At 39.9% G+C, this 21468-nt stretch overlaps 1 protein-coding gene across 9 annotated transcripts in view; it reads right to left on the bottom strand.

Annotated features, from left to right (window-relative positions):
• TLE4 (transducin like enhancer of split 4) overlaps positions 1-20987 on the bottom strand; it is a 139818-nt gene extending 118831 nt beyond the window's left edge. For 5 of the 9 annotated variants that reach the window (XM_011375498.2, XM_011375499.2, XM_011375500.2 and 2 more), the window contains exons 1-4: positions 19912-20987; positions 18976-19073; positions 17822-17885; positions 16547-16591 (exon numbers count right to left, since the gene is read on the bottom strand). In XM_011375498.2, the coding sequence (XP_011373800.1) occupies positions 16547-16591; positions 17822-17885; positions 18976-19073; positions 19912-19956 (252 nt within the window). In that variant the 5' untranslated portion in view covers positions 19957-20987. Of the gene's footprint in view, positions 1-16546; positions 16592-17821; positions 17886-18975; positions 19074-19354; positions 19562-19911 lie in introns of those variants that run through there. The other 4 variants (XM_023520622.1, XM_023520623.1, XM_023520627.1 and 1 more) reach the window with 1 other exon arrangement.
• Positions 20988-21468: the final 481 nt, after the last annotated feature.

Genomic DNA, 21468 nt, shown 5'->3' with positions numbered 1-21468 from the left:
TATACCCTCATTTTATGAATATGGATGAGGAGCTGAGACTCGGAAAAGTTAAATAATTTACCAAGACCACAGAAAGTTACTGGCTGAATTAAGAACAGATCCTAGAACATACTTAGGATTCATTTCCCACACACGCAAAAAAAGTTAAAGAAACTATTATCAATAAGTCAAAATTAAAAGATCTAAGGTTTCATTTGCCTGTATACTGTGTTGTACTTTTATACTTTTAAGAGAAATAAAAACATTCATGTCATTTTATATACTACCCTTTGAACCCTGGCCTTTTTTTTCCCAACATGTGATGGAGGGCATAATTCTTCCTCAGTTACAGCACAACAAGGGGGGAGGGGGGAAGAAAGGGGGGGAGGGAGGGAATGAAGGAGAGACAGAGACACAGACAGACAAGACAGTGAAGCTTCAGCCTTTGTTTGGCCCCTGCCTAGGTCAGCAGTTAGGTCAGAGTGTTGGGAGTACCCTGAGTGATTCTCTTCCTTTCTTTTGCTGTCTAAAATTTCTTTAATGTTAATATGCAATTTTTTCAAGCAAAAAAAAAAAAAAAAAGCACTTCAAGACTACCTTTTAAAGACCTCAATTTAACTTAGATTGAAAAATTCAAAAACAAGGACAATCACTGTGTTCTGATTATGAGTTTCCAAAAGCAGAGAACCAATACTTAGCACACCTAAAGACAAGAAACTTTTGTCCCAACTGCTGACCCTTTGGTGGTTGATGATTATGTCATTACATTTAAACTGCCCATAAATTAGCAGTAGGTACATGGGTGTGTGGTGGGAGCTGTGGGTGGAGTGAAGGAAATTAAAAGTTGCGGTTAGACTTGAAAAAAATACCCCATAGAGCAACGTATGTTTCTGACAGTTGAAACAGACTGCATGACAGACAGCAAAACCACATTTCCGCATTTTTTGGGGGGGGGGGGAATGGATCTGTGGCTTCATGCCACCAAGCAATATTTTGGTTTACCAAAATGTACTCTATGGCCTTTTTAATTTCATGTTTACTTAACTTTCCTTACTATCATTGCTGTTCTCGCTCAACTACAGCAGCTTAAGACAAGTGTCTAAAAGGGGCAAAGGGTTTTTTTTTTTTTTTAATGGTGACACTGGTTAACAAGAGAAAAGTTTAAAATACAGGATATGCCTCATATTAGAAAAAAAAAGGAAGAAAATTAACCACACACATATAATTCACATTGCCTGAAAGTGTCCATTATAATTTCAGTATTTAGCTAATATATAATGAACACCGAGAATAACTACTTCTTTTGAAATACAGCAGTTCCTCAAGACAATTATGGACTCGGCCTCATGTTTACATGAAATTTCTTAACACAGAAAGTACAAGAAATCACTGACCTATCTGCAATTCTTGGCCAAATGATATAAAAACTAAGAAGAAACAGAAAAGAATGGAGCAAAGAGTTTCCATAGATGATGAATAATTTAGAGGATTCTGTGCCTATTTTTAATGTTAAAAAAAATCTTTAAAAGAAAAAAGTAAAAAAATCATAATTTGCAAACTCCCACTATTATATCTATATAAAGGTAATGGCAGTAATCAAGCAAAATGAAGAGAAACACTCTCTCATACACTGACACAAAGATCGAATACCCTCCTTAAAATCTTAAGTTCCTAAAACCACTGCCCGCAAAGGGCTGCCTGGCAAAGTCCACTGTGGTCCGTGTATAGAATAAAGGCACAAATACAACTCTTGCTGAAAAAGGATTCTAAAGGTTCTGGGCAGCAGTACAAATTTGGCAGAAGATGAAGGATGGTGCTGATATGAAGACATGACAGTGAGAAAAGCAACAAACTCACCTTCCTTCCTCTTCCTCCTATTTCTCTCTTCTCTCTAGGCACCTCGCCCCCTAAGCATAAGTAAGACCAAGTTTCCCCCTACAAAGTCTCTTTTTCTATCAATAGGACTATGATCTTGCTGGTGTGCAGAGGTCACTGTATTAGGCCTTTTTCCTATGCATTTCCATACCCCTTATCCAATGAGCTGCTGGGTCACTTTGATTCCTTTCTAGCCCCCACGTCACCTCCTCAACCCTGTTCTTATCCAGTCATGTTACTCTCCACTCAAATCATTTCAACCAATATTTACTGAACATTTGCTGTCAGGCCCCACATTAGCTGCTGAGAATTAAGCAAATAGGCATAGTCCCTTCCCTACCGTCTGCTTAATCTTCTCTTTGCTTTCCTTCAAAAACTCACATACTGGAATTAGCATTCAAGACCTGTTATAATGTATCCCAAACCTACCTTCTTAACCATTCTCTCCTCTATCATGAAACCAAGGTGGAAATGCTAACCACAGCCTGAATATGCACCGCATTTTCCTATCTCTGTGGCTTCTAACCCTTTCCTTTCTTCCTACGTGACTCTCTCCTCTGAGGTCTACTAAAATGTCTCTATATGCTCAGTAACAGCGTCCTTAATCACTCCTAAGCCAGAAAGACTTCCTCTTCTTCTTAGGTCACAACAGTGCCATCACCACATACTGTGCCTTGTATTGTTCACACTAGTCCAAATGCCATAAAAATACTAGAATCTCCATGGAAGCAAGTATTATACCTCTCATAACTCTCTAGCTCTCAAAGCACCTTGTGCATAATATGAGGTTAATTAGCATTTATCGAATGAATGATTAAAAAGCCTTTGCCTTCCATCTGAGTTGCCCAGTGCTAGCCTCTCTTTACCAAGTAACTCTCCCACTAAAGAATACAACCTCTTTTTTAGAAAAAGAATGATTAAGTTCTTTTTCAGGTTTAAGTCTTTAGGTTACAATCTTCTTAACCTTTGTAGGTCCAATTCTAGATATTTCAGTTTGAGAGGGTAAATATTTCCATTTAGAAAGTTAATTTTGGGGGTGAACCTCAAACAAACAAAAGGTGACAAATACATGTCCATAAACTGTAAAAGCAAATATTAAAGAAAAAGTAGGATTTATAAATCTAACCTAGGAAGTTGACATGTATACCACCACCTCACAATCCAAATCCGACAAAGATCTCAACAGATCTTTATCTGTATGCATCCACACTGATGCAAAATAGCCTAAGAGTTCTTGCTTAGAGTATAAGGAAATCCTATGAGCTCTACTTAGATCTGATTAAAATATGTTCTAACTATGGGCCTTCTTCCTAGGCCAGCCATATCAAGCATCTGGAAATGAACTGCCATATTAAAAAGCAAGGTTTTTGTACATAAATCTACTATGCCTGACCCGGCCTCTTCTAAATCCAAAACATCATAAATGTAAGAAAAAGGCTTACAAGGAAGTAGCACTGTCATCTCCATATTTCTGGAACTTACATAAAGGTGAAAGTTTAAGAAGGGCTCACTGGAATTTTGCGGTACACAATTTCTCCATTAAGAAGCCCAAAGAAGCATTTTGTCTTTCCCAACTTAGCCAAAAAATGTTCAAGCAAGTAAAACAGGTTCTCTGATGGCTGCCCACACATTCGAAAACAAAATGAACCCATGTTATAGACTCACAGGTTACTTAGAAAACTTGAGATTCCATTTTATTTATTACAATGTGATCAAGACTGGACAAAGACAAGCACAATGCACTCTGACCTAACCATGAAGTTAAGTGAAAGAGCAGAAGGTCTATTTTGCAGCAAAATCTACCCTGATCTCTCTACTGTGGCAGATCAGACCAAAGTGTCATTTCGAATTCTCGGGTGGCCCAGTCTATCACATACATCTTGGTTCTAACCAGATGGGTGTGCAGGAGACTGGCTCAGGTAACTGAAAGTGTTCAGCAAAGGAAGGCCGATAAAAAACAACACTTTTGAAAAGTTGTTACCTATAAAAGAACTAAGACTAATTCTGAGGCTTTCAATGAGTAGCCAGGACAATTGGGCGTCAATTAAAGCAAGACATTTCTGCCAGTTCAACAGTTGCAATACAGAAAGTCTATCACTCTCCCTTCTTTAGGCAAAAGATGGTTACAGAAGATAGTGTAACATCCTCATTCTTAACCTGAAAGAAGAACCTACTACCACCAATTCCACTCTGCTCATCATCATGAGAAAGAGAAAACCTCAAAAACAACTATAGTTTTATAGGTTCTCTCGAAACGACATAATTAACTAGAAGCCAGACAAGGCTGATTCTTGGCTTCTACCCATTAGATATCAGTAACACCTCTATGTCATGATGATCAGAAATTATCTGCACACTTCCAAATATTCTTGGGAGAAAGTAACTGTCCTGATTTGAGATCACTGCTCTAAAAAATAATTCTCAAACTCTTTTGTTTAGGTCTCAATTTCCTCACTGGACCAGTGAGTGTTATCGACTCTTCCCCCACCAAAAACAGCACACAATTTTGCATATAAGTTCCAGGACTATGTGGGTCCTTTAAAACCCAGCCAATGACCCCTAATCCCATTCTCACTCCAGGTAGGCACTCAGTGGTTTTCCAGGATATTCTCATATGGTTATAAAAGGTACTGTGACTTTTTAAGAAATTTCATGATCAGAAGTACAAAAATATCTACAGGCTTGTGGTCATCAGGCAATGAGCCAGCCATGTATTTGTTCCTTCTCTCTTTCTCTCTCTCTCTCTCTCTCTCTCTCTCTCTCTCTCTCACACACACACACACACACACACACACACACACACACACAAATACATATATATACATGCACTATTTTTCTCCGACCTGGAAAACTAACCAATTCATGACCATGTGCATGGCTCTGCACCTCTGACTGAAAAACTACCCCCAAATCATACTTCTAATTAACAGTTATAATATCCTGAGGCAAAAATAAAGGAATTGTTTTACAAATTAAAAACTGAATCTGAAGACCAAAGCTACCTCCACTTATTAATAAAGTGTTCCTTCCACTTGTATGGTTGGTGAAGCAGAGCCAGAATAGGACTGCCCATGCAGAGTGCAGGGGCGGGAGAGCTAGTTTGAAAAAGCTGCTTAGTTAATGAGAGGACTACTCCCTTCCATACCACGAGTCTCAAAAAGGACTAGCAACAAAGAACTTGCTGATCTGATAATTGAAAAAGTATTTTTCTGATACAAATATATACCTAAAAGGAGACCCACTATTATTTGTAACACTTAAGCTCGCTATGTACAGAACACAGTGGCCTAACTAGATATATTTAAAAAACAAAACAAGCTTACTATATTAAAATGGTCACTTAGGAGGCAGATTATTACCAATGGTTCAGAACGTAGGCTCTGAAGCCAGAGAGCCTAGGAGTGAATCCCCACTCTGCAACTTACTAGCTATAAAGCCCTGGGCAAATTTCTTAGCTTCTCTTTACCTTTGTTTCCTCATACATAATGAGGACAACGGGATCCTTTCCTCAAAGGGTTATGAATTCAACAAATTAATACATCTGAAGCACTTAGTGTATCGTCTGGTCCACAGGAGGTGTTCAATAAATGTTAACTTATTATTATCATTAATATTCACCAAAGATACACTATGGAAAATCTGTAACCACACGCACTCATATGCTCTTAGCTGTGGCCATTCCTATGAAAAGAAGCAAGCTAGCACAAGGTTCTATCGTAAAACACTGGCAACATTAGCACTTTTTTTTTTACCTGTCTCCAACAGCCTAACTTCTCAAAGGAAGGTTCCTCAAAAAATAATATTTCCTCATATAAAATTGATTCTAAAGCTTAACTTAATGAAATGGCATGCCTCTAGTATCAAGCAATAAAGCAATATCAAGCAATAAAATTAGGAACAGAGCTTTTCCGAACACTGGTCATTTTTAAATCATATAGAAGCTGAAAGATAACAGAAATAAATCACCACCTGGAAATGTATCTAATCTTAAATTTTAAAAATGACCAATTGCCAACTCAAGGACCTATGGCAGAACTGTGATAAGAACTAACCTTAGATTGCCTGTAGAGGCTTTTTTGGTCATCATAAAGCCAAGTCCTGCCTAAGAACTCAGAAATGAAACTTATACAAAGGTGGTTGACAAGCAAATGTAGAGTGCTACAGGATATGCAATGAAATTAAACCATTCTTTCAGTTGTTCTAACACTGATTCATTCATTTCCTCTACCAAACAGTTTTTTGGTGCTAATGATACAGCAGTAAGAAAATACACTCTTCCCTTTGGAGCTTATATCTTAGTGAAGAAACCTGATCTCTACCATGTCCTTGAGTCACTGCTCAAAAAGGCCAAGATTAAACATTTCCCTCTTCTTTTATTTACCTACAATTAATTTACCATGCACCAAGTTGAAAAGTCCAAACCTTCCTTAAGTGAAGGATCCTTATGGTACAATGCAAGAAACCTGAGGGCTTAAGATCTCAAGCTCATTATAAATCAGCTTACAGACATACTTTACCTTGGGCATTACAACCTAGGAAAACTGACATGTACATTGGATTCTGGAAGATTAACTAATCCCAGGTGTTAATTAACCAACAGATAATAAACTACTACATATCCCCTTCAACATTTTGGGAGAAAACTATTGGATTTCATTATAATTCATACAATTTCAGAAGTTGTATCATTAATTTTTCTAATATATGCCAAAGAAAGATCACTTTAAAGAAGCACTGGCATTATATTATATATATGCACACATACACGTACCTTTTTATTATGTTTTACAATAACTGTTCTAGTTTTGCATCAACATTACTTTAGCCTGAATGGTGGCCCTGAGAGGATCAGTAAATTCTGTACCATCCACTAATTAACTGTGGGACTTTGTCATTTAATATCTTAGTTTTATTCATCCACAGGATGAGGGTAATGCTTTAGTAACATTATTAGGGCTTAAATAAAATAATGAGAAAGCACCTGGTAAAATATAAACTACTACATATATCCATACATATATCCATTTCTATTCCTAGCTTCATTAGGTTAATTTTTGGACTAAAAAAACCAAAAACAAACAAACCTCTGAAAATAGGTGTTAAAGGGGACTTTCTGAGACTAAAAAGAAGTGATAGGAAGTCTCAATTTCTGTTCACTGGGTTATAAAAAGAACAAACCAAAACCAAACAGTCACCTTAAACTGAAGGAGCTAAAGGAGATATTGGAATTTGCTTGTGCTCTAATTTTAAGCTTAGAAAAGCAGTCCTGAGAAGTGAAGATACTCAACAATTATCACATAGCCAGTTATTGCCAAGGTCAGAACTAGAATCTGAATGTCCAGACTCAATCAAGTATTTTGGGAGAGGTAGCAGAGTATGCTGATAGTACAGTGTTCCAAACACAGCATTTGGACTATGGTGGAAAAAGTCTATTACACAGTGATCTGAACTTGTGTCAAACCCGGGACCTATTTTACTGGCTGGCTGATCGCAAGAAGTTATTTAATTTCTCTCTGTCTTGGCCTTCTTATATATATACATATATATATATATACACACACACATATATATATGTGTGTGTGTATATATATGTGTATATATATATATATATAAAATAAAAATAATAATACTATAGTCTTATAAGGTTGTTGTAGAATAAGTAAAACGTTACTGGCACAATAAGCTCTCCAAAATCACTTATTGTAATGTCTGTTATGATTATTACTCTTTCAACAACACTATCTCATCTCCACTAAAAAACAAACAAACAAACAAAAAACAGAAAAAACCCTAAGATAACTTCAAATTCCTTGTCCCTTAAAAAGAACTAGAAGCTTGCATTTTTACTGATTTGGAGGGAAATTAGCTAAACACACTACAGTATAGTTAAGATTAATATCTCCCCACACTCACTCAAACCACATACATACTGATCTATTAATAGTACAAGAATTCTTTTATATACGCCCTGACCAGTGATAGAGTGTTCAAAGTGAATTTTAAATTCAGTTAGAAAGGTTCATGCTTGCATCTTTAAAAAGGCGGAATCCACATGCTAAAATAAATATATTCTACTTCAACGAGCCTAACATGCTCCTGAAAGGCACAGCATGCTCAGTTGCTTTTACTTCCCCTTTCTATAATTTTTCCACAAACTTAGCAAGTAGGGACCACAGACCTATCTAGGCTTGGAAGTTCTGCATTTTTGTTATTCTGCAATCTATACATGCCCTTAAGAATATTAAATCGCACATATTCTTGGCTAGCTTGATCTGAATGCAAGCATTTCCTCATTCACCAATTATTTCATGAGCACCTACTGTGTGAAAGGCACTATTTTCAGCACTGGGGAAAACTGCAGAGAACAATAAACACCCCTGTTCCCGTGGAGCTTACATTCTATCAGGAGGGAGCAACTGGCAAGAAACAAGTTTATAGTGTATTTGCATAGCATACTTTAGGAATGCAGGAACGGCCAGTTTTATTAAGTGTTTTGCTGAAGGCATCTAGGCTTCATATTTTAATTTGTGTATCCTTGTTTCCCTTTGGGTAAGGTCCAGATATTGGCAGGGTAGAGGGAAGAAGAGGGAGGCTCTGTACTCAGACACACACACAGATCAGATTTCTAACTAGAGATGACAATATAACATCTAAACTGCCAGTAGTACCCCCTTGCTCCTCATGCTGCATAGTCAAGAACATCACAGAAACAAGCACTCTGGAAACACAGTGGTCAGTGAAGAAAGCCCTAAAAGGGAAGTCAAAAAACTGATCTTCTTTTCTGCCAAGTACTCTGGCTATACGACCTTTTGCCTTTTGCAGATCTATGTGAACCCTGGCCTCCCCGCCTGCATGCTGATCCTCCAGCACTGTGACACTGGACTAGTCTCTTAAGCCCTTAAGCCTCAGTGTCATCTGTTCAAGAAGGCCAGTGGAATGACACTGCTTGGCAAACTGTCGGGTACTCCACTGACAGAAGCTATTTAAATAAATACGTGGATTCAAGCTTGCTACTTGCTTTACAAGAACATCAGGAAGATTAAGGAAAATATAAAATGCCTTAAGCTCTCTGTAAAGAGTACTAGTGCTCATAATTTCTATGATTACTATTCTTTTCCATTTCATTTCCTTGAATTTTCAAATTCTTTAACCAAAATAATCCACAGACCTTCAGAAGAAGAATATATACTTAGAAAATAAGAACAGAATCCTAATTAGAATAGTAATAGTAAGTGAAATAAGCTTGCTAAAAATAATCAGAAAGTCAATATCCTGCCCTCAACCTTTCACTGCTTAAGATGCTGCAAGCATTAGGTCATTTCAGGATCCAAGGAACACCATGGCCAATCAGGTTGTAGATGGAGCCCAAGTCCTGCACCAGGACAGTAGTCATCCTTTCTTTCCATGAAACACAGAAGCTCCCTTTACAATACAAACTGTGAAATATTTGTGGGCAAAATCCTCACAAATGACAAAATGATCCACTCACCAGAGAAGAAGGTACTTAGGGGACATCAGAGAGTATTTCTCTTCTGCTTCTTTCACAATCCAGCTAAGAAAATCCACACCTTGACCTTAGTCCCCCTGGATAGAGTACAGGTTACACACGACAGCTCTCTAAAGAAAATTTTGGCTTGGTCGTAGAAAAATAGCAAGAGCTTAGCATAAACAATGGGTCAAGTCCAATGAAAACAGAGAAGGTATATAGATTTGCGTTGATGAACGCCAGCTAAATTCCTTTACCACGGACAGCTGTTACTAAGGCAAAGTCAAAACAACTTCAATTTTTGCCTTGACTATAATTTCTGAGGCCCTTCCCTCTTACAGCAATAATTTCACGAACTCTATTTGCAGTGCACTTACTCCAAACAAGTCTTAAGCCTTGCAAACTGTCATTATCAGTGTAAATACTCAGTTGCCCGCACCTAAAAGTTCTGCCTCCTACTTCTCTCCTGCCGCCATGCTCGTGAAACTGATGATACTTTAGCCACAAGACCACTGGATGTGCTACCGTTGCTGGAGTGTTAAGCATTTTCTAAGAGAAGGTGTGGGGAGGGTTAAGGGAAAGTACCTTCTAAATGTCACATCCCTTTCTCACTTGACAGCCATCAAATACATTATTGCTGTCTTGAAGTGATAAACCAGACTATGCAGTCACATCAAAGGCAATAAAAATGTTCTCATTAAAAATAAACACAAGTACACATTTCAAACATTTAATGACTTTACCTACTCCATAGCACAAAAAAAGGAAAATTCTAGGAAAGGAAAAGTGAAATGAAGAATGTGAGAACAGGCCTATGCCTGCACTATCTAGATTTCACTGAGGCTACAACAGTACCTAGACTCTTCTCATTCATCAGTTCTTTAGTCCAACTCAACTCAGAAATATTACATATTACTTAGGATACAAAGGACTTTGCCCAGCAAAACAAAAATAAACAATATCGAGTAGAAAGGGGCAGTGAGAAGGAAACATCCTTTTGTTCGAATGCTGCAAAGTAAATCTTTTAACAGTAAAAGCAAAACATTTGCCTTCATTTAAAAGTTTGAGTTGCGTGTGATTTCCTGCATCTAAGAACTTCTTTCTGAACTACAAAGAGGCCACAAAACATCACATTTTCCCCTCCTAGCTTCCCCCTTCAAAAACCCACAGGATGGTGATTAACAACAGCCTCCTGTCTTCAGGCAGTTTTAGAAGCCACAAGGAAAAGATAAAAGTTAAATGGAAAGGCAAGTTTGTAAACATATAAGAAATAGGTCACCCAGGGAGGAAGCAAATCAGATCATGATAAGCAAACTGCTCTCCTGGCCCCATCTGTGGGAGACTCCAAGTGAAGGAAAGCAAATCCTGACTTCTCATCCACTAAGAGCAGTTTGGATGGAGAATCCAGGCCAAGCCTTCAGACCCTACCTAACTCAATCTAGATAGACCTGCAGAGATTATCCCAACACTCTGGGAGTTAAAGCCTGAAGTTCAGTGACTCAAGGACAAATCCAAGGACTATCCCAGACTCTCATGGGGCTGCCCATTCCAAGAATGAACTGGGGCTGAATCTCCAACCCAGTGCAGACCTATCTCCTAGAGTAGTCCCCGACGTCTTTGTCAGCAGGTGCTCCTATGAGAATCTAATGCCTGATGATCTGAGGTGGAGCTGAGGTGGTGATGCTAGCGCTGGGGAGTGGCTGTAAATACACATGAAGCGTCGCTCGCTTGCCTGCTGCTCGCCTGCTGCTGTGCATCCCTGTTTCTAACAGGCCGCAGACCTGTACCAGTCCACGGCCTGAGTAATGGGGACCCCTGTCATAGGTGATATCCTCCCAGGTAAATTCATGGGAGGTCCTGAATCCACTACACCTAATATCTGTATCACCCCCTAATATCTGTATCACCCTGTGCAGATCTGATCCTGTCTAACCATCTTTGATTGGACATAATCTCTTTCTTTGGATCATTGTGAGAATTTAAGAATTTTGGCAATGTGCCCAGGTCAGTGGTAAGTTCATGCCAGATATATAATAAACATTCACTTCCATTAAAAGGAAATTCCAATTCCACTACATAATCACTGCTGTAAGTCAAACATAATCAGATACTCTGAAACCTCAAGAAAGAGAAAATGAGAACCCAATATGCAAGAGAAAAAGAGGAAGCCCACCCCATGCCATGCAGAAAACACTCCTAATTATGCACATATCCCAACAGGTGAAATCTCCTCAGTCAGATCTGCTTCTTTTGAAGGTCCTGTGACAAGTAAAACAACTCACTGGGTCCTGTCCTAATGCTAGATCCTCAGTTTTGCAAAAATATATAACTTAAAATCTACATATATATCTTGATTTACTAGACATAGCTTAAGTTGGCTCCGTATCCCAGAAATGTCCAAATCAGAGAGGCGGAATATTATCAAAGGATAAGTAATCTTAAATTAGTAAAGGTGGTTTTAAATCTTAATGAAAAACAAATAAAAACACAAATAACCCCTCTCCCTTATGCACACACATGATCTCCTAATTGTATCTGGAGCTCTTTCACAGTCATCAAAATTTCATTTGTAATCTCTGAGATGTTCCAGTCTAGTAGTGTCTACCCACTGTTCGGCCCCCTAGATTATTTCCCAATATTTATACAGCAAAAGAAAGTTCTGTCAGCAAAATTTTCATTGGTTTATTACTATCAGCTAAAACATCCCAACTTTGAAAATAATTCACTTTCATTATTATACAAGAGTGCAATCACATCCATTTCTGAAAAACATAGTCACTGCCTAAGAATACAAAAGACACATTTTTGCCTACATTCTCAAACACCTACTCCTGCATCTACTCCTCCAAATCTAAGCATATACCATCTAAGACAGGAGATGTACAAGAAATTAGTAATGCACAAAAGTTTTCTTATGGGAAATCTGATCTAAATAGAACTTTAAACAAACTGACTTCCATTGCAATCACTGTCCCCAAATAAATTTACTGCATCCTAGAATTAAGTACACTCAAGGCTGGAATGTCATGCCAGTCGTATATTACTTTAACCTCAATAAATCTCCTTCTACTCTCCAAATCCTCAGCTGCTTTCCAAAATAGTTCACGAAAAAGCAGCAACCTAATTAACAACAGCTTCCTCTGCAACTCTGGCCTTGATTTCACTTATTTACACATTAACTGCAGCCTCCTTTTGGCCAATCCAGTCTATTCTCTGTACCATGCCGAGTCTTTTATCTGCCTTGGACAGCATTTTCTACAGCAGATGAAGTAGATGCCGATTGATTTGCTGTCGAGCATGGTAAATTAATAGCAACAAATTGCTGAGGGCCCGTCTCGCTGCTCCACCATGCTTCGGCAGTTTTGCTTTATTTGCTCCATGATGGGCAGCAGTCGGCCTCTTCAAGTCAATTTCTTCTTAACAACCTGCAATACTTTTCAATGGTGAAAATAGAGCTGTTCCTTGTAAGTCAGAAATCAATATCCTATTGCCCTTAGAAAATGCTAAACAAGCAGTATTGGCAATCCACTTGGTACTAGAGGGTATCAGATATAATGCAAATCCATACTGCTTCCCTCCTTGTAGTTATTACAGTTTGCTAAAAGGTTCCTAATGTCATTTATCATCATTTACCATCGACCAGAGAGGCTATGATTATGATATCCTATCAGCTGGCAAGGCCCTTTCATTTCTATTCAATTAATATTTTAGCAGCACTCAAATGGTTGTGGCCCAAGTCTCTTAATAAAATTTACATGGCTTAGAGTGAAATAGTTGTTTTCTTGCTCTGATGCAAAAATAAATAAATAATTTTAGGTATATACATATATACATGTATGCAAATATATATATATACACACACACATATAAACAAACATGTATATATAAATATGCAGTACTCACTCTTTTAGGTTATAAGTGTTGCAGATTTCTAAAAATGTTCTAATTTCTAAAATTCAAATACTAAGCCAAATTTTTTTAAAAACAAAGAGAGCTTTGGATTATAGAATATTAACTATGAGGCCACGAGATATTCTCAAAACGTATATTCATCTTCAGTTACAATACCTGTAAATTGAATTCACATACTACACAGTATTCCTAATCTACATCCAATATTCACTTTTTAAAGTGGTAACTACTGTTGTCAGATTAAATCTGGGCATTCTTCTTTAATTATAGCATTACAGGTGAAGGTTAGGAACAAGTATCATTAAGCAATGTTATCAACTGCATGCATCACCCTGTTCTGTCTGTGGTCACTGACCCATTTAGAAGCCACACTGTACTCATAAAGAGAACAATCAGCAAAAATAGTAACAACTACATGGTGGGCCAACTGTCCCATCCAGAACAAAAACCCCACACTTAGGGAAATCCTTAGGGAATAAAAGCCAATGTTCTTTCACTTTTAAAAATTCCATTATGAAGGCATCGCAATAAAATATGTGCCATTTCTAACCATGTTCCATTTGTCAACTTCACTTTCATGCTAGAACACATTATAGCCTACAACACCCCTCTCTAACTTGTCTGGGTTTTTTCCTAACTTCATCTGCTCAGCTCTATCGATCCTACTAAAGATTATAAGAAATTAGATTCATATTTTATCCTCTAATTCTATGTCATGTCACCGAGTTCCCCTTTAAAAAAAAAAATCAACTAATTTTACCAGACTAATGCTATTTACTCAGTTACCCAAATTTAAATTAATTATGTTCTCAAACATAATTGTTAAAAATTGGCAACATTATGCAGGCTTAATTAAGATTAAATCCAATTTACTAAATGTACTTTAATTGGTACTAATTACATTAGCTTTCATTTCAGAATGACAAATTCCCTATAGGTTTCATTTTATAGTCCTCTATCAGAATCAACACAGGGTAACTGATGATGAGCATCATACAGAAAGGGGAGGGGCCATAATACCAGACCCTGACCCTGTTTGTCTCTGCTGTGCTTTTATCCTTTTATTAATTTGCTAAGTCACAGAGCCATGACTCCATCACAGCCATAATTTTCTGTTCCAATGAAAAATTTCTCTAAAAATAAATACTGTGTGGCTAGCAGCAGCCAAGAACAGGAGCGTTAACCAAAAAATACACAAAGGTTTCAAATATCAGGGCCACCAATTACTAGGGTACTTCCAAGGACTCCGGGGACTCCTACTCTTGAACCCTTCAGAGACACAAATCTAATAAGTGAATAAGCCTAACCCGATCTTGAGAACTAGGCTCAATTATGCTGCAGGGCAACTTCCCTGCATTATTGCTCCTTTCCATTACGAGGGTATCCAGCAAGTGCATCTGGAAGAGAGGCCAAGAGGAACCAAGGCTGTCTGCCTAGAAAAACAAATAAAGACAGATATGCCTCTGTGCTTAAGGGGAAAAAGAAAGAAAATATAATAAGTAGGTGGTTTGCAGGGCTGTCTGTATTTCATAATGTGATAAACTGCCCTCAGGATTCTTGATATGATTGAATTTAAAAGCAAGAGAAAAAAAGGGAAAATGTACTCCATTCTCAATTTTAAATAGATGGCATTTGAGGCCAGGTGGACAAGAAGATGACAGAATTACAGAGGTATAAAATGTGTAAAATTAAGGGATCTCCCATACTGCCAAATACTATAAACTCTGTGTCTCTCAGAACTGTAAACGGTATAAAGAGATCTGGAAACTAAGTTGTTATGGTAAATAATATACAGGAAGAGAAATAAAGGGACATTAATCATCTGGTCCAATCTTTAAAAGGACACTAATTAATCTTGGGTGGTAGGGTGAGGACAAAAAACACACACATACAACATCCAGGCGTAATATGACATGTAATGAAGACAATTAACAAACAATATCTCTCATGTAATTTATTTCTGTAAGGTAGAGTTAAAGGGAGTCCATCTGTAAGTTTGATGGATTTTGTTTAAGCAGGAGATATTTACATTCCTAATCTAGACAGAAATGGCAAAGATGCCAAATAAGAATGTAATTTTAACATGGAGCAATCTATACTATAATGTTAATATTGACATAACCAAATAGCATAAAAAAGTAAAAAAAGGTATCTGAAATAAAAAGTCAGCATAGGTAACAACTCATTTTTCTTCCTCCAACTTTTTCAAATACTGCTTATCAAATTGCTGTTATTATCTAAGTCATCTTTTAAAGCTCTACTATCTGAATATATTCTTAGCATATCATAATTAACTACATCCAAAAAGGAATCCATTAGTATAAGCCTAATAATACGTGATCATTTCATATTTTTTAAACTTAGAAGGTAATAACATCCACGAGTATAAGATGTGAAAAGCAGCAAGTTTTCACTTGTGTTTTCCCAGTAAACTTAGGTACACACCTATTCTGAAATGGCTGAGACAGACCTGAAGCACTTTCACTAGGCAATCACTAAAAATGAATGCCTCCTAGAGAAATTATCATTGCCAAACAATATTGTTTAATACATATGCTACTTTTCTATCTAGGAAACTTAAACCATTTTATTTAGTCTCCTGGGGAGAAAAAAAGCTGTTTGAATCACATTTCTCAGTGCTTTCTGACTAATGATTATCTCTTTTCTTATTTTTTGACTGAAATAATTGCTAGATTTCAAGACCCAATGTTGAACCTTATCACATCCTCCCCTCAGGCTCATTTATTCTGCACAAATTTTGGGAATAACAGTTACAGTGCCGAGTAAGTTCCAACTAAGTAGCCTCGGGAGAACAGTACAAGGATTTTACATCAATTTCTTTTGTAGTGTCACAGATTTCATTTTGATCCTCCCAGCTCACCTTCTATCCATTTCTTCACACCAAGCCAATGAAGCCTCCATGCAATTTACAGTTTCCATTTTTAATATTTTCCAAGAAAAGCTCTTTCATAAGACAAGTTTGCAATGCTCAAAATACATAAATTTACTCTTTCAAAAGAAAAATAAGACCTATTTTAAAATTTACCATCCTGGTTTTAAAAGTGTACAAAGTTGAATATGCATTGAAACATTTTAAATCACAATTTTAAATGATTAAAATTAGAATAATATACAAAAAAGATAGGGAACCACACCTGAAAAAATAGCATTCTCTCCAGTACACAGTCTTTAAAATATAGGTAACCATAAAAATGTGGAGAATAAAACTGCGTACTTCTTTCTAAAGTGCACAGTATTACTGTCATTTAAAATGGTTAAAAATAAATAACTCACCTGCTTGTGCATTTCTATATTCAAACCATAGGACATCTCATAATACTGTCAAAGAAGGAAAAGCAATTATTTCGTAATCGTGCCTTTCATCGAACAATCTCCCTTGTTTGTTCAAATGCCCCCAAATATGCTTAAAACACAAAAGCCTCATCTAAACCAAATAGCCATACGTATGCTGTTACATCAGAAGGAACATTCTACCATTATCTTAGCGTAATAAACTAGCAGTCAACTTAAGACACAGACTCTAAAAGAATAACTCACAAAACTAAGAAATTCAAGTTCAAACAGAGGATTCTTAACATCTCCGGTCGCCTTTATACATTAGAAGCAAGTGAATGAAAAAGGTCTGATGAAAATGTGGTGCCATGTGGACTCTAATTCCTGGGCACAGCGGGTAAATTAATGGCAAAAATGTGTCTCACACAAATGCTAATGCTTTGAAAGAACTGTTCAAAAAGGTGATGCTACTTCAGTGTTCAGTTTCTCATTTTTAGTGTACTGCTAATGTTCATACATTCAAAAAAAAAGGCTTGACAGGAAACAAATGAGTTACTTGAAGCCTTTATGAACAAGCATAAAAATGTGCTTGGTAATACTTTTGAAAAACAGATCTGATTTTTTGACTACGTAGTATAACTGGTATTATAGACATTCTGACAGAACAAATCAGTTAACAGAAGACAAATGTATAACTCCCCGAACCAAAGTAACACTATAGAAATTGAAAATACACAAAACACACACCAATACACAGGTGCTAATAACATTAAGAGTGAGAGAAATTTTGAAAGTGTCTGGTGTCTTTTGTTACCCATCAATATAATAATAACCAGTATAAGAGTGTAATACCTATCTTTAAAATAAATAAAGCACATTGAAATTTTAAGTTTCCAGGAAAAGTGGTTAAAATTGTTTAAAGCAAGAGCAATAAAACAAAAAAAAAACCCCACTAACACAAAAAACATTTTGCTTGTGACTCTAAACAAAACATAAATGAGGTGTTTTTTTTTTTTTAACAATCTATAAAAACAAAGCACAGAAAATTAGACCTCATGCAGCTGAACTTTTTGAAAATTCAAATCAAAGCTGGTTGTCAGAGGCAAGCTATAACATCCTGGAATTACAGGTTGCTAATGGTCACATTCCCACAACCTCAATTGCACTGGCACTGTGACTGTGATCTATCCTGCAGCCTCCATCAATCTGAATGTATTCTTGCTTTTGGTAGCCCAAACTAATAGGCACTATGAATCTATGACACAGTCCTCTTACCATGACATAATGCCGCTGCATCTCTGTCTTCTCGCTGGCGAGTTTCTCACATTCCAGCTTCAGGCTGTTCAGAACATAAGAAAATCTAAGTACCATACAGATCTTGACTTAATATCCTTCATATGTAAATACACATTCTCTCCTCTAAATCATCACCTACAAAACATGAAATCAACTATCTTAAATACCACCCTCATTATTGAAGGAGAGGCAGGAGAGAAAGGGATGATTTGAACCAGCCTAGACTTGTCCTTTCAATAAGAATCAAATGTGAGATTTTTGTTTGTTTTAAGGAAAAAACCGTCTACCCAATTTATTCCGGAAACTCATCCAGAAATGAATATTCACCAAATTGATATAATAAAACAAGGACAAGAAAATAAACAAATCCAAACATAAATAAGTCCCCCAAAATGTCACAAGGTTTTTTTTCTTGACTGTTCCATTAAGAGATTAATGAAAATATGAATCCAGCATGCCTTATGAATGATGTCTTACTTTTTCCCTCCAAAACAGAGACAAGTTGAATACCACCACCCAGGGGCAAAGTGTGGACTGGGTTGCGGTGGCTTGTTTTGGTTCTTGTATTTATGAAATAAGAATTACACGTCATTAAAAAGCCAGCGAAAGAAAAATATGTCAAAGGCACTCCAAGTCTAATGATAGTTTCTAAAAAAACATTTTTCTTCAGCATATAAGTAATAAATTCGCTCACTTTCGACTTCCCAGGGCTCGCGGCTCTTGTTATTTCAGCAGAATGGCAGGAAGAAGTGAGAAGGAATCAAGCCCAGAGTAATAAAGAATCATGGGAGTCAAAAGGCCCAGAATCTTCCCACCTCCCGGCCCCAATAAATCAATATGGAAAGTTTGGCCTAAGCGTTTTCCAAGTCTCCCCAGTTTCGATTGTGCGGCATTTTTTCTTTTTTTTTTTAATATACGGAAAAGGGAAGGAATGCTTAACTTCTTTACACCTGCCTAAGAGAAAAAGGCCTTGACTTGCCCTTTCTAGACACAAGGAAAAATGATAATACCTTTGTAGTGGCCAAAAAAAATTTTTTTTAAAGAAAAAAAAAACGGTGGGAGGAGTGTTTGTGTGTGGGGGGGAAGACAAGAGCTAAGCAAACAGGAGGATCAGCTAAAGTCAATATCGTTACCTGTGGTACTGAGCCTGTAAAAACTGAAACTCTTCCTTAATCCGATCACAGGACTCGGAAATAGTAAATTTAAAGGGTTGAGCAGGTTGATGCGGTGCCTAAAGACAATAATAAAATATTTAATTAGGCCACATTACAGGCAACGCAGGGAGATGGAGAAAACATACCGCGCGGCGCTAGCGGGCGGGGGGTGGGGTGTCATCGCGCAGGCAGGCAAAGAGCAATGAAAACTCTCCGCCCGGTTCCCTCCTCGCCGCACAGCCCCGCAGAAGCTGGTTTCGGGGTGGCCCCCGGAACCCACAAGTTCTAGACCCTGCTGCCCTCCCTCGCCAACGGCGGGTGCCGAGGGGCCGGCGCGCGGAGCCCACTCTTTCCCCACCCGGAATCGAAACTGGCCCGTCGGGGGGACTCGCGCCATGGCGTCCGGCCGCGGTCAGGTCGGGCAAGGAAGCATGCAGCCGCCACCCTCTCCGGCGGGACAGCTGGCTGGCTGGCTGGCTCGTCCCCGGGGCCCGCGGCGCAAGGGGCCGGCGCCCCACACTCCCGCGCCGCCGCCGGACCAGCCGCGCCGCCGCCGAGGGCGCCCTCCCCGCCCCGGCGCAGAGTCGCGCCTCCTTCATCGTCCGCCACCGCCCCCCCCTCCTCCAGGAGTCGCGGCACGGGGACGGTTAACCGCTCCGCGCGGCTTCCAAGGGCTTCAAAGACAACAATAAGAAAATGGCTACAACTCAATTGCCTCTCCGCACCCCTTCTCCGAGAGTGCCACAGCGCCGGGGCGGGGGGGGTGGGGGGGCGGTGGAGGCTCCAGGAGTGGGGCGCGGGGTTCGAGCCGCCCTCCACGCCCCTGCGGCCAAAGACACAACTCGGCGCTCAGGGGACGACGCAGGGAATCCCCCAGCGCCCAGCAAGCCCGCGCCCCCCGCTGCCCGCACTCACCGGGTGTCTTGTCTGCGGGTACATCTTGCTCAGGTCGCGAATCATCCAAACCGATTTAGTTGGCTGCGCTGGGCAGAGGCGCGCGGCTCATTGGCTTTAATGGCCCCGAGGAGGAGGCAGCGGCGGCGGCCGCCGGCCGGGTCCGAGGGGCTGCTCGGGCGGTCCCGGCCCCTGCCGGGTCTCGCGTGACGCGGACGGCAGGAACGCGCAGCGGCGGCTGGGTGCGGACGGCTGGGCAGCTCCGCATTCCCCGTGGGCGTCACTGGCCCGCCGCGGGCATCGTCCGGCGCGCGTCTCCCGCGGCAACGCACCGACGTTCGCTCCGCGGAGGCGCGTCTGTCTACCCCGGCGCCGCGGCCACGCCGCTCACCCGAGCCGGGAAAGTGCGAGCTCCGCGCCCCAGCGCCCGCCGGCAGCGCCGCCCGCCTGTTCTCTCGCTCGCTTGCTCGGCGTCCCACTCCAAACTTTTTTTTATTTGTCTTTTAATTGGTTGTTATTCCTCCGAATGAATGATCTCTCTTCTTTCCTAAAAGCAAACACAAACTCCTTCGGTTCGGAAGAGGTCTCGGCGGTGCTTTTTGGTTGCTCTGGAGATTTTTTTCACTTCACAGCAATGATCTTTTAAAAGGCACCTTTTAGCTTCTTTTACCACATCTCATTTCCTTATTTTTCTTCCTTCCTGTTTTCTTGCCTTTTTTTTTTTAACCCCAAATTGAAGAGGATTATAAAAATAAGAGTGAAACGCTTGCGGCTTTTTTTTTAAATTCTCTCTCCTTTCAAACTCCGCGAACACCACCTCAAAATAATATACAAGTGTGTGAGAGGGGGAAGACAGCAGCCAACAGCCCAAACACCCGCTCAGAACAGCTCTAACAACACGTTCTGTGTAGGTGACTTCTTTGACCAAATTTAGCATCAGCTAATCATTAACATTCTGATACATATTCACAACCGTCCGTGAAGGGACCGCGGAGCATCCCGGGAGATGTAGTGCGCCCCTGTCGACCACGGCTGAGGATTCGGCCAGATTGACTACAATCACCGGCCCGCCACGCGACCGCTCTGGGGCGCTTTCCAAGCGCCCCGCCCACCCTCGGCACAGAAGGCGTCTCCAGCAACCAATCAGAGACGGCTGAACATTAATCGCTGTTCTGTGTTACTGCCCATCATTTCACTGCTGACAAATGGCGAGCCAGAGGGGAGGAGCGGGCCAAGCTGGTACCCACGTGGGGGACGGTCGTCGTCCGTAGCTCGGACCAATGAACAGAACTGAATGGGATTGGAGGAGGCGGGGCGGAGATGGCCCGCCCAAGGCGGAGCTGCGCCTTGGCTGACGTTCCTTAGCGCGAGCGTTCGAACCGGAGAAACATTTGTTCAGCTGTCAATCAAAGTAACGTGGGCCAGAGAGAAACGGTGGCTGCTGCTGCTGCTGCTGCTGCTGCTGCTGCTGCTGCTGCTGCTGCTGCCGCCGCTGTTGCTGCTGCCCTGGCTGCATCTTCAGAACTGGGTGTTGGTGGCGTGGTGGCGGCAAAATAAAAAGGGTGGTGGGGGCGGTGA

Source organism: Pteropus vampyrus, unplaced genomic scaffold, assembly GCF_000151845.1.
Source record: "Pteropus vampyrus isolate Shadow unplaced genomic scaffold, Pvam_2.0 Scaffold273, whole genome shotgun sequence".
Taxonomy (NCBI): Eukaryota; Metazoa; Chordata; class Mammalia; order Chiroptera; family Pteropodidae; genus Pteropus; species Pteropus vampyrus.
Note: the sequence above shows the minus strand (reverse complement) of the source record. Positions and strands in the feature narration are given on the sequence as shown.